We start from the raw sequence: 13,494 nt of genomic DNA, 5'->3' as shown, positions 1-13,494 counted from the left end.
CTGGACTCCTTACAGGCTGTGGCTTGTTGCCTGGCAGGGAAGTGAGGTGCTACGCTGCCGGGTGGACAGCTCTGCCAAGGGAGGAGACTTTTGGGAAAGGAAGAGGACCTGCACTGTGCCCCAGTTCTGCCCAGCCAGATGCATTCCGCTGCCTCAGGTTCCCTTAGTCATCCATCCGTTAGGATGATTCCCTGGGGCTGTGGTGTGGCCAGAGGTGCCAGCAGAACCTATGGGATCAAAGGCAGAGTTGGTGGACCGGGTAGTGGGCAACCTTGGGTGTCAGCCCCAGTGTCTGTCACAAGGTTCTACCCATAGGGGAACCTGCAGAAGGCTAAGGAGAAACAATCAGAGCTGCTGAAGAGGAGCCAGGACGCCTGGATGGCTCAGTGGTTGAGCATCTGCCTCTGGTTCACGTCATGATCCAGGGGTCCTGGGATGGAGCTCTGTATTGGGCTCCCCAGAGGGAGCCTGCTTCTCCCTCTGCCTATGTCTCTGCCTCTCTCTCTGTCTCTCATGAATGAATAAACAAATAAATAAATCTAAAAAAAAAAAAGAGGAGTTGCAAGCCCCAGCTGCCCCCTGAGGCCCTGTTCCCAAGGGAGTAACTGCATTAAATGCTCCAAATCCTTGGGATTTCAAAACCTCAGGCTAAGTCTATGCAGTTTTGTCAGGAGAGGAGGACAAGAATCTCAGGTACATTAACACTTGTGTATTTACATTTCTATAATCTCTTTTCCATTCTAATGGTCCCTCTTTCTTAGAGGAGTTCCCCACTGGCTCACTGCAGAAAATCATGGTATTTTCTCTGCCTAGGCTCAGGACCCCACTGAGGATGAGCTAGGGGTCCTGTTAGAACAGCACACCAGGTAATGTGGCAGAGGCTGGCAGTGGCTCAGAGCAACCTCCTGACAGGTAAGCCGGACATGTGAGCTCCTGCCCACCGGCCTGTTTCTTTGACAGAAGGCTTAAAGTCACACTAAATCGGACACCTGACCAGGCCTTCTCCCCCACACAGGATGGGCTGTGGTGGCCAAGCTCTACACTTACTTGTAAGTGGTTCGAACACCTGCCAGGGGGTTCGGGTGGGATCTTGATTTCATCAGGTGACATGTTCCGGACTCTTTCAGAAAAGGAGGCTGTGAGAGAACAGAAGAACTCTGTTGATGTATGTTGGGTGGCAGGGGCTAAACATGGATAGTTTAAAAAAGGCACATCAGATCTTTTCAGGGAGAGGGAAAGGCTATGAAACAGTAAAACGATGCTCAGAGTGGCTTCTCTGTCATCGGAGTTGAGGTCAAATGACCAGAAGGAGCCAGCGTGTGCCAAGTAGGTGGAAGAGTTGTTCAGGCAGAGGGGACAAGTGTCAAGAATGTGGTTTCCTGCATCCCAGCAGCAAACTTTTCAGGAAAGGGTCTGTTCGAGGTATGCTGGTAAATGTTTAACAACCTGTTGGAGGGGGGGTGGTGGCAGGGAAAGAGCTATGATCTGCAGCATGTGTCAGTTTCTAGGGTACCAATGCTCTTGTTGCTGGACCCAGGCCCAGGAAAAGAAGAGCACCACCAGCTCACAATGTGAACCAGCTCTAGCCCTCTAGCCCACCCCTCAACCCTCCCCGCCTCCCCGCCGGCTACATTCCTATGACACCCTCCCAGGACTCTGCTGTCATCCTTCTCATCCTACCCAAGATAAGAGGAGACAGAGTTCAGGGTTCCCCCTAGGCTCTGGGATTCAAAACATTAAAAACTGCTTTGTGCATAAATGGTATTTAAAAAAATTACCTGTGTTATTAGCTATTGTCTTTCAAAAATAAACCAATCAACCGTCCTTTTGGTCCACCTCATTCTTGGAAACAAAAGGTCTGATTCTGGAGTGAAGAATCACAACTCCCAAGGGGTAATCCCCTCGGAGATCTGCCACTGCCCACCCAAGATGTTGCATTCTCTGTTCTTTTTGCTGTAGCCTCTGGCCACCCTGGGCCTGTAGAGTATGCTCTGGATCACTCAGACAATGCATCGTTTGTTAAAAGGTTCTGTCCGTGCTCTTTAAAACATTCTCTCATGAAAAGGACCATACAGTGAGCAAACAGCAGGCGGAGAGGGGTGGGGCAGGATGAAGAGAAAGAATGAACAAAACAGCACCAGTAACACCCAGCAAGTACTTACTGGGTAGCCACTGTGTGCCAGGCTCTAGGCCACTATTTCTTAGCCCTGAGAGGCTACCTGGACTGTCTGGTGAGAACCTAGCACAGCCTTGCCTTCTTCTCTCCTTGTGCTGGGTTAATATTTTCTTAGCAGATAAGGTACTTTGATCTCTACTCGGAGTCTCACTACGATGATAAAGAACTCAGGGCTGAGGATATGGCTCCAGGGGCTTTGCCAATCTCTGTTGCTGCAAAACACACCTGCGTACACTACAAAGCCCAAGGTGGGGGCAGAGTCTCCACACGCTGCCTGTGCCAACTCCCACGGTTGGCAGTGGGTTCTCACTGGCTATGCCACAACTGCAGAGCACTAGACCTGCCACTTTTGGTGGAGGTGAGGATCCTGTCCTGGACCAGTGCAGCTCAGAAGCAGTTTCCCCCAGGGGACCCCATGCTCCTCTTTGCCTGGTCCCTTCCATCTCCTGACTCCTGAAGCAATGATGGCACCCACATCTGGCTGGAGTTCAAGTCTCATCTTGACTTCTCCAGTCTTCTCAGCCCTGGGAGAGACTGGGGTTCTCAGCCTGAGGTCCAAGCAGGCTGCAGAGGCCAGCTGAGAGTGGAACTGGCCAGGGCGAGCTGGTCCTTGTTATTTCTGGAGGGCAAAAGCAAGGAGAGCCTGGGTAGGTTCTGGGCACATGGAGGGTGAAGCTCTCCCTTGGGGTGGAGAGTAGATGTGTACATGACAGAGAGACAAAGAATGCCCTTTGGCATTTGCCAGGAAAGCCTTTTAGAAAAACAGGGTGTGATGCCGTTGCTCAGCAACCCAACCACACTAAAGCTCCAGTGGTATACAGCATGACAGCAAGGGAGAGCCCCTTTAGAGCTCCCGGGTTAGGAACAAAAGAATTCCTACAAAGTAACTGGCAAGTGAAGGGCCAGTCAGAAAATTAGGTAAAAATTTTCCCATAGCTTCCTGGAGCAATATTTCAGTGATTCTCTTTCCTAAGTCCCAGCATGATTTGAAGCAGAAGACACTAAACCCACATAAATGGTTATTTGAGCAGCCACAAAGCCTCAAACTGTTTTCCTAGGAAATTCGTGGAGAAATGTGTCCAGGTACTTGGCGCAGCTCCAGTTACTGTAACTGCTCTTGGGTGTGCTGGGGGCATTCTAGAAGGGCAGCTGTACTCAGGATCTGAGAAGTCTATCTTGGTGATTCATCCTCTGTGCACACCCAAGCCAGGAAACAGTCATGGTATCCATAGCTGCCAGGTATGAATCTGAGCCGAGCAGCTAGTCAGCTGGGGTTACGTAATGGTGGGGAGTAAGGAGTGCCCGGGGCGGGGGGGATCGCGCAGTGGGTACTGTGGGGCTGGGAGCAGGAGGCAGTGGCGTGCTTTCTGGTTCACGAGACCCACGGAGAATCCAACTGGCTTGCCACCCAGGCCACTGTTCCAGGCATGACCACGGGGCATCAGTGGGGCATCTGCAGGGCATGTGCATTCAGCTCTGTCAAGTGGCCACAGTGCTGGAGAGACCCATGAGTCGGTTTCTCTGCTTTCATCTGCTCCATTAAACCTGCGGCTGTCTACACATATGAAAATCCTGCCCATATCTGGGGAGCAATCCAAGAGTCCTATCTCCAGAGTGATTAACAAAAGGAGCTGAGTTCAGACAGAGCTCAATCAATTATTACCTCATCAGTGAGAAATACGTAGGAGGATACAAGAGTATGAGGCTTTAAGACCTACTGTGGTGAATGGAGACAGAAATTATGGATGGGGGTAATCCTAGTGAAAGAATATACTGAGCAATAAAATGAAACTATGGATATGCCCAATAACATGGAAGGATCTCAAAAATATATGGTATGTGAAAGAAGCCAGACAAAAAAATAAGGTGATAATTTCAATTCTATCCACGGTTCTCAACGGGAAGGGGGGGGGCAATTATGCTCCCTGGGGCCCCGAGGGGACGTTTGGCAATGTCTAGAAACATTTTTCCCCTGTTACATCTGGTAGAGGGAGGGGAGAGCTAGAAGCATCCTGAGACAGAGGATGCTAAAATTTCGTGTCAAACACAGGCCAGGCCTGCTACAAGGAATTATCCAGCTAAAAATGTCAAGGGTGCCATGGCTGAGAAATCCTGATTTTTATGAAATTCTAAAAAAGGCAAAACTATAGTGAAGTAAGTCAAATGCTGCTTGCCTGAGGCCAAGGGAGGAATCAGTCTGTCCTGCTTGCAGGAGGCTTTGCTCTGCTTCCTCTGCAAAGCAGACCAGTGCATCCTCTGAGTGCCATTTTTCTAAGGAGTGAATGCTAAGGTCTAGGAAAATTCTGATTTTTATAGGATTTGAAAAATTCACACTTGGGGATAAAGGCAGAATCCTGCTGAGGGTCTGGGCTATTCATTGTGGTTTGTTCCTACCCAAGCCTTCCTCGGAAAACAAATGTAATGGAACAATTTTCTATTCTTTTAGTTAGGGAAACCAGAATGGTTCCCCACCTCCCACATCCCATGAAAGGATCCTGTCTGAAAACAGGACAGGTCCAAGGGGCTGCAAGCCACAAAGCCTCCATCTGGAAGCACAGGTGTAGGTTTTGTCGTCTACCTTTGAAGCAAAGCCCAGATAAGCAGGACCCCTGCTCAGTCACTGCAGGGAGGGAGGGTCATCCTCTCCGTGAGGTTGGGACAGGTGTTGGCAGAGCTGTTACAAAGTCCATGACCAAACCAAGAGTTGAGGGACTTTCTAAAAAGGATGAGGAGGCTGGGGTTAGCACAGGACTGGTATGACATGTGTGCCATTTTTTCAAACATAACTGTCCTGCCCTCCCAAGTCACAAAAGGCCCTAGACTCTGGGGCTATGTACGAGGCATGTTCCCTCTTGGCGACAAAGTGAAGTGCCAGCAGAGGCCACATGTTTGCTCCTTGAGCATAGGAATATGCCAGCAAAACAGGGCAGGGGCGTACAAGGACAGAGGACAGGCCTAGGGCACAAGGGGAACGAGCTCCCAGCTGGAGGGGGCCCTCAATCCATCTTGACAACATTGGCAACTGACCAGAGCCCAATGAAATGCACCATGAATCTGATTTTCAAAGAAGAATTGTTCCCTGGGTGTCTTACTCAGACATCTTAGGAAATGCCAAAGGCCCTGAGAGAGCACATGAAGAGAAGGCTCTCAGCAGAACAGTGGCCTTGGCTGAAGCAGAGAGAAGCCCCAGGCAGTGGCAGGCCTGGGCATGGCTGGAAGCCAGTTCGCTCTGGGCAAGGCTCAGAGATCTGCCCCTGAGGCTCCCCCTGGGGTACTTACCGACTAATTCCTGAGGATCTCGCTTTTCTACTTCGGGATTATCCTGTAAAACGAGAGACAAATACAAAGAGGTAAGCCTGGGACTCGTAACCCGCAGTTCCACTCTTCACTGAAACCACTCAGGATTTTAAGGGAGGAGAAAAGGTGCAGGCAACACAAGGAACCTAAGAGTGAGCTGGTGCTCTGGGGGCCTTCTGGGGCCCCTGAACCTCCTACGCCCCCTTCCTCATCACAGCAGCCAAGATGGTCCAGATGCCCGCTTCAATCCCTCCTCCACAGCCCCCAGCAAGGACCAGTACCTACCGATGCCAAGGAGAGCAAAGGCCAGCCATCTGTCACCTGTACACCTGGACCCTGCCCGCTGTCTCCATGGGGCCTGGTCAGCCACCCCTACCCAGTACTGAGGAAGCAAAATGTGGCAACTTTGTAACATAAGACTCGCAAGACTAAAGCACAAAAGACTATCTGCTCCCAAGAGATTTTTCTTACTTTCAGTTTAAGCAAAAAAGGGAGACTTTATATAAGGGGCTAGCTCCTGGAACCCTGGAGCAGGCAGGTACTGGGCCGTTAATAAGGGACTGAACCAGGCCCCAGGACGGCCCTGGCACAGGGCAGCTTCTCTCCTGGCTCACCTCTTGGCGCTTTACATTGGCTTTATATCTCTCCAAAGAAAAAGCTTTCTTTGATCCTTAACGCAAACTTCCGCCCTGCGACACCCACTTCTACAGGTCCTTCAGCGATGGCCGGGTGCAGAAACTTTTAAAAGCAAAGGTTTCTTATCAGACGTTTTTCTGGATTTGCTCTGTATTTCAAAGCTCAGAGTAAGTGCTTCACCTAACCAAATCCACCCGGAGAAGGCTCCAGTCCCAGGCCCCGTCGCAAGCCCAGGCAGTGGGGAGGCCTTCCCTTGCTTCAATCGTCCCAAATGTCCAAGAGCAACAACACACCTGTCTTCCCCATCTGGCGGGGGGGACATCCGGCCCCTCACACACAGTCAGATCAGGAGGTCTCAAGTGCCACGACATGCTAATGAGCAAAGTGGCAGAAGCTGTGCTCACAACAAGCTGCTGGATCTTATTTCTTTCTCCTTGGTTGGTGGGGGAGGAGACAAGACAGTAACAATTCTGGAACAAAGTAAAATGGGCACATGGATACAGCTGCAGACCTCTGTGTACTCCACTTACATGAAGAGATGTTACCTCGAGTTAACACTTCAGAAAGGAAGGTGCCAGGCAGCCACCAAAAGCCCTCCTGTGCGATGGCTCCATGCCAAGAGCAGAGTAGTAGTTCTTAGCCTGCTTCCCCAAAAAGTCCCTCCCAACTTCGGGACAGGCCCAAACCCCTCACTCTTCTGAACACTGCAGCTATTCATTCGACCTGGATGGGCCTATCCTCCAGGCCCAGCTGCTTAGCAACCTGTCTCCTCCAGTCCTCACTCCGCCCCCTGCCAGTCAGGTGGGCAGAGGGGAGGCAGGCCTGCGCTAGGGAACAGAGGGTTGGGAGCCATGCCTGGAGGAATGCTGTGCCAAATTCAGGTTGATCATCAATCAGCTGGTCTACAGAGAGTGCCCGTCTCCAGGGGCCCCACAACAATCCCTTTGTAGCAGTGACTCCAAAGGAACCAGTGTTAAAAAGAGTGTGGCAGCAACAAAACGTGAAGACTGTAAGAGGTCCTTAAATATTCCCTCTAGGGGACAGCTTTCTGGGTGCTAATTGTAAGAAAACATCAGCACAAGATTGTGGGTACATCCTACCTCCCCTCTCCTTCCAGACCAGTTGGCTGGTATTCTGAGGACTGACCTTAACCATTCAAAGGCCCCCTAGGGGCTCCTTCCCAAAGCACGGCAGGGCACCAGCCACTCAGCTGGCCCGAGGAAGGAGGCAAGATGGCCAAGTGGGAATCCTACCCGGCCTACCCCAGAGGGACAAGGAAACACAGTTACCAAACCTGTCTCTTCTCAAGGGAAAATACTTGTTCTCCTGAGGGTCCCTTGGGAAGGGTGAAAGAAAGGCTTTGAGCTATCCCGGGGGCCTCCAAGCAGCCTGTGCCCCCAGTGAGGCGGGGTGGGGATTCCCACATTTCACAAGGTCCTCGCCTGGCTCAGCTGAGGATGTTTAGTCACATCTCAGGGAGAAAGGCAATGTTGGGGCAAAACCACCAACAGGAAGGTGTTCTCTCTTCTTTCAGTCTTTCCTTTTTTGGCTTGGTTCCTCATTCTTTCAAAATAATCTTTCTACACAAACACAAAAAGTGATAAAGTTGATAGTTGGTTTCAATTTGCCAACTGCTCTGCTTTTTTTTTTAATTCTTACCATGCACAGGCATGCGCACATGCACATACATGGGTGGGGCGTGTCCAGGGTGTACTCAGAGCCCTATGGAGCTATGGACTCTTACTCAACCCCAAACCCAACATCCCCAGAAACAACCCCCACTCCCTATCCCTGCAGAGGAATTCAGCTCCGTGAACCCTCCATGCAAAGCACCAACCTATGAACCATGGACCAAACTCGAAGTACAAGAAGATTCTTTTGCCTTAAGAGAATCCTAAAAACTGAATATATAAATGAGCCACAATGAACTGGAAGGACTGGAAACCACAGAGGTTTTCACAAAGGTCTCCTGGAAAGACTTTGGAATCTGTGGTTGTTCAGATCCTCCTCCTCCCTGTCAGAGCCACCTACGGGACTCCTAGGCATGGACAATGAAACAATGGGAATCTGTGCCTCCTGGTGGCCACACCTTGTTAGATTTTAGAATGTAATTCTTAAAAAAAAAAAAAAAAAAAAAAAGAATGTAATTCTTCTGTCCTCCGACATGAATAAGCTGGGGTGTGAGCCTGTGGAACTCCTGGCCAAGATGCCCCCAAAGAAGCCAACAACCGACGTTCTTTTGAATCCAAAAGCAGTTTAATCCCACCTCTTGCCCTGAGCATTACAAGTATGCTCAGTTATGCCCTACAGTGAAGGGCCTGGTGCCATACATCAGTGTTCTTCAAAGGGGAATGAGCCCAGGACTGCAAACGATGCTGAAGAAAGGTCAGCAATGAAGGAGAGTTTAGTAGGTCTGCTGAGATCAGAGAGGATGTCTGTCAAATACCCCAAAGATGCTTTTTGGGACCATTTACCCTCAACTGTCCCTTGAGGTAAATTTCATCCAATGAAAGCAGCCTCAGTTGGGAAGACAGGCCTGGGGACAGGGGTGGTCCACACTCAATACAAAGACCTAGAGAGACACCCTTCTCCCAGTCATGCCTCTCAGATACCAGGAATTCAGTACAAAATGAACCAAGCACCCATGGTAGTTATTTTGGAAACCACCCATGAAAAACATCTGATGAAGTATTTCATATGACAGACCTAAGGAGAGAGATGAAAGATTCACATTATTAAACTGCCAGTGGTTCAGGACAACGGTTATACAAACCGGCCATAGATTCTCTCTATCCCTTTAAGGAGGCTGAAAGGAACAGTTAGGAGGATACAAGTAAAAAGCAACAAGAAGCCACTGTTCCTTTTCTTCCCCCGAGGTGGTGTTTTGGAAACCACAGGACCCAAGGGGTCCTTGTCTTGACTTGTAGGAATCCATCCCCCTGGCCTCCAGGTGGATATTCTCAGTTGGTCAAAGTCCTGAACCCAGCCAGGAGGCATGGAACCCAACCAGGAGGCATGTCCAGAAACCTGCACAGACCTGGAGGTGACAGTGCATAGTGCATGGCCTTCAGGTGTGGCAGGCTGAGGGGCTCCCCGGCAGTTCACCGGGAAGGTGAAAACAAAGCATCTCATGTAACAGGTCCTAGGAGAAAAGACCAGGTAAAACCACCTCAGCTGTCTAGTTCAAGTCCAATGAAGACATAAAGAAAAAATAAAAATACACAACTCCTGAAGAAGCCAAGTGAGAACACGGGAAATGAGTGCTGAGCTGGTCAAAGACGCCAATTCCGTGGCAAGGTCTCCCTGGCCGACTGTGCACTCCTCTAACCTCCCGAGGCTCCTCCTGATCCTAAAGCCTCACCAACCGGGGCACCAGGACACGAAGTGGCCACAGCAGCCCAGAGGATGGCCATGAAGTCAGAGATCTGAACCCGCCCAACTTTGGTTCCTTAATCAACTGTGTCTGAGACCCATAAGAAGGCAGCAGACATTACAGACACCCTGTTCTCAGGGACTGTAGAACCTGGAATGTGGTTCCCTCTGCAGAGAACACAAAAAAGTCCAGCCACTCAGAAACTGCTTCTGATCAGAGGAAGGAAGCAGACACAATATGGCTCCATGACGTGGGATAAGCGGCCATTTGAGCTGGGAGGATTTGCTCAGCAGAGAAGTACCAGATCCTGGTCGCGAGAATGGAGGTTTATTTACAGCCAACAATACTCCATCAATCCGTCCCAGAGCCAGCCTCACAAAGCACGCTCAAGGGCCCAGTGTCCAAATGGAGACAAAGCAATGCAGCCTCCAGCAGCTGGATTCTGTCCAACCTAAACGTGGCTTTTTCGGCCCAGCTTTGGGAGCTTAGGCTCAGAGAGAGCACTCTGAGAAGAGGGCAGAGGGCAGCCTCTCCCCACTGCTGGGGAAGAATGCTACAGACTGTACATTTTCTGATAAATGATGTAATCTTGCTTCTTAAAAGTAGGGTGGCAGCCGGGGACGCAGATTAGTAAAACAATGCCTTCCAAACCTTCAATTCTCTCAGATCTGGGACTGGCCAAGTAGTTATTAAGTCCTGGTGAAATCTCACTTAGCAATGATTCCTCTCTGGGGCGCGAGGCCCTGGGGGACTCCCTGCAGCCATGTCAGCCTCCTCCTCCCAGCACAGAGCCGCACCAGGGCCTGGGGAAAGCCCGCTCCCTGGAACACATCCTCCCTATTCTTGCTGCAAGTAATAAGCCTCACTGAGGCCTCAGTCCTCAGCTCCAGGAAGGCTTCTTCCGCCCCACTCCCACCCAGCTGATGAGGACATTTGCTCTATTCTGGGCTCTATCTTAGTTAACACTATGTTCCCAGCACCTGCAGGTTAGTGCCATGCCCACAACAGGTGCTTAAACATTGCTCAACATTGATGAAACACACACACACACACACACACACACACACACACACACGTAGAGACACTCTCCTTTCTTTTTTCTTTTCTTTTTTTTTTTTTTGACACTCTCCTTTCTAATGGGCCAGTGGTCCATTCCTCAGCCCGGTTCCCACCCCAGACTCTGGACCTATTTAAGTCCACAGTTAGTGTCAATGTGCGACTCAATGCCAGACAGGGAGGCAGCAGAGATGGACTAAGAAAGAGGCCAGACTTGGTGATAAAAAGCTGATGAGAGACAGGCAGAAGGAAGAAGGTGGTGGGGGCATCAATACTGAATTTAAAAAAAAAAAAATCTAGCTTGTCACTCCTAATCCCAAAACAAAAATAATTATTATATAGTTAATTCATTTACTTATCCATAGATCATTTATTGAGCATTTATTGTATACCAGGCAGTGGGCCAAACAACGGGCAACTCAATCTCAGGGAATTAATTTAAGTGTTATGCTAAGCACTTCAAGGAGACCATCTGATTCTCAGACAGTACCATGAAGTGTGGGCGGACAGCACTGCAGTTTCCGAAATGATGAGTATGCCTAGGAAGCCCCTTGAAGGCATCGAGATGAGATGAATGTTTGAGCCACTTCAGGTTGCCAAGAAGCAGAAATTCTGGAACTTCTGTCAAAATACCTCCAAGCTCCCGAAAAAAATTACTGTGGTTTAACGGGCAAGGATAAGGCATAGTGAGGACTATCAGTAACCCCAAGGCTCAGCAGAAGTCACTGATCCCCATGCTGCACAGGACAGCCCTCCGTGTCATAGACGCCCAGTGTCTATGCCCTGTTTTATCCTAACACACACACAGGGGAGCCTTGGAGAAAGCCCGTCACCAGCGCATTTCCTTCAGTTGTATCCTGTTGGCCAGGATTGGGTCACTGCCATGGCACACTGCCAGCCTGGGGATGGAAACAGTCAACTTATCAGAAAAATGGGCGGAAGTTGGTGGGGCCACTTTAGATCCAAAGGACTCACCTATACTCCCAGCTTACTGACGGGAAGGCTCAGTTCCCCAAGCAGAGGTTTCTTTTTTTTTTTTAAATATTTTTATTTTTTTTTTAATTTTTATTTATTTATTTATGACAGTCACACAGATAGAGAGAGAGAGGCAGAGACACAGGCAGAGGGAGAAGCAGGCTCCATGCACCGGGAGCCCGACGTGGGATTCGATCCCGGGTCTCCAGGATCGCGCCCTGGGCCAAAGGTAGGCGCTAAACCGCTGCGCCACCCAGGGATCCCAAGCAGAGGTTTCTATAGGGAAGGGTTAAACAGGCATCCGCTAAGACAAATTAAGCTAGCTCTCAACCTGGCCTTGCAGACTGAAGAGGAAAAGACTTTCTTTTCCCTATCTGGAAAATTTAGCTCAACAAAGCCAATATTGCTCAACGTGGTGCTGATGCTCTGTCACATGGAACCAACCAGACTTCAACGTAAATGCAAGGCTCTGGCCAGGAGCCATTCCAAAGGAGAGACTTTGTTATCTGACTATTCCAAGTATAATCTCATATTTGATTCAAGACATCTGAAGACTTTGAGCTTCTTGAAAGTTGTACAAAATGTTTGAAGAGGGCCATTCCATTCCTCCCTCTTATACCTGGGGTGTCTGTGTTTGGGTATAGAGATCATCTTACATAAAAAATTTGAGTTAAGGGGTGCCTGGGTGGCTCAGTTGGTTAAGCATCTGTCTTCAGCTCAGGTTATGATCCTGGTGTCCTGAGATCAAGCCCCATATTGGGCTCCCTGCTCAGCAGGGAGTCTGCTTCTTCCTCTCTTTCTGCCCCCTGACCTCTCTCAATGAATAAATAAAAAAATCTTAAAAAACAAAAAAAGAATTTGAATTAAGCCTTCAGTAGTGGGTCAGGTTGTATTTTTCTCTTAAAGGTTTTCCAATAAAAAGTGTTTCTATACTTCAAGTTGCTATTTGGGGCAGGGTGGAAGGGCCTGGAGCCAGACAAAGACATAGGAAATAGCTTTGTGAGTCTGAGGGCAGAAAAGTGAAGTCTTTCTGACACAACTCAACATGGTCACCAAATTACAATAGCATTATCCCATCTGAGAGGTCAGCCACCAAACTGAGGTGTTAAGATTAACATGTAGGACAAAAGTAACGGATGCCAGAAAGCCAGGAGACTGGAAAGGTGAACTGGCTGCCATCTACATACTGGCAGGAAGAAGAATTAACAATTTACAGGTCCAGAAGCAAAGCCAGTACCTTTAAAGCACGGTTTAGAAAACATTTACCTAACTCCAAAGTTAGGAATGCAAATGAACAAAATCTTAGCACAGCATCATTTCAAGGGACAAGGATTAGAACACAGAATGAGGATGGGAAGTGCTGGATCCCCAAGGACAGGCAGCTTGCTTTCTGCATCACAGAGTTTCAAAAAGATAAATCCTGACTAGGGAAGGAGGCACCCAGCCACACCTTGGTTAGTAATCTGTGGCATCTGGGCCTGAAGGGGAGAAATATGTTGGGGCTTGCACTGCTGAAGGCAGGCCGAATGGGCATGCAGGGGCTCCTTCTGGCTGAAGAACCACAAAGGAACAGGGTGAGGCTTCTGGGAGTCTGAGCTTCAGTTGACTTGGTGCAAGTGCAGTCAAGAAGGCCCTGCTGGCAGGTCAGTGGAGCCAAGAGGGGGGGTCAGAGGGAGAATAATGGTTGTTCTCCTCTGCACGAGATCACAACTTCCAGCAATTACATTTCTACCAGCAGTGTTCAGTTTAAGATGTAGCCAGGCCTTCTTTGGAAGGTGGCTAGACAAAGGACCTAGCTTGGAATTCAATCTGGACAACAAAAGAGCTACTTCCCTCTACAAAAGAGCTACAGCCTACACCCTCCCCCTCTCCCAATCTCTGTCTTGTCTGTTACTCAGATCAGATCACCACTTAAAATGATCGGATCACCACTTAGAACTACAGATCCCAGCCTGGGGTGGGATGGATTCTCCCCAGCATG

General features: G+C 49.4%; 1 protein-coding gene across 2 annotated transcripts in view; it reads right to left on the bottom strand.

Moving 5' to 3' along the window:
• SAP30BP (SAP30 binding protein) overlaps window positions 1-13,494 on the bottom strand; it is a 35,390-nt gene that overhangs the window by 7,293 nt on the left and 14,603 nt on the right. For both annotated transcript variants that reach the window (XM_055329281.1, XM_055329290.1), the window contains 2 exons: window positions 5,456-5,498; window positions 1,048-1,136 (listed from right to left, as the gene is read on the bottom strand). In XM_055329281.1, coding sequence (XP_055185256.1) covers window positions 1,048-1,136; window positions 5,456-5,498 — 132 coding nt within the window. The remainder of the gene's footprint in view (window positions 1-1,047; window positions 1,137-5,455; window positions 5,499-13,494) is intronic.

This window comes from Nyctereutes procyonoides, unplaced genomic scaffold (assembly GCF_905146905.1).
Source record: "Nyctereutes procyonoides isolate TBG_1078 unplaced genomic scaffold, NYPRO_anot_genome, whole genome shotgun sequence".
Lineage (NCBI taxonomy): Eukaryota > Metazoa > Chordata > Mammalia > Carnivora > Canidae > Nyctereutes > Nyctereutes procyonoides.
This window is presented reverse-complemented; position numbering and strand designations above follow the sequence as displayed.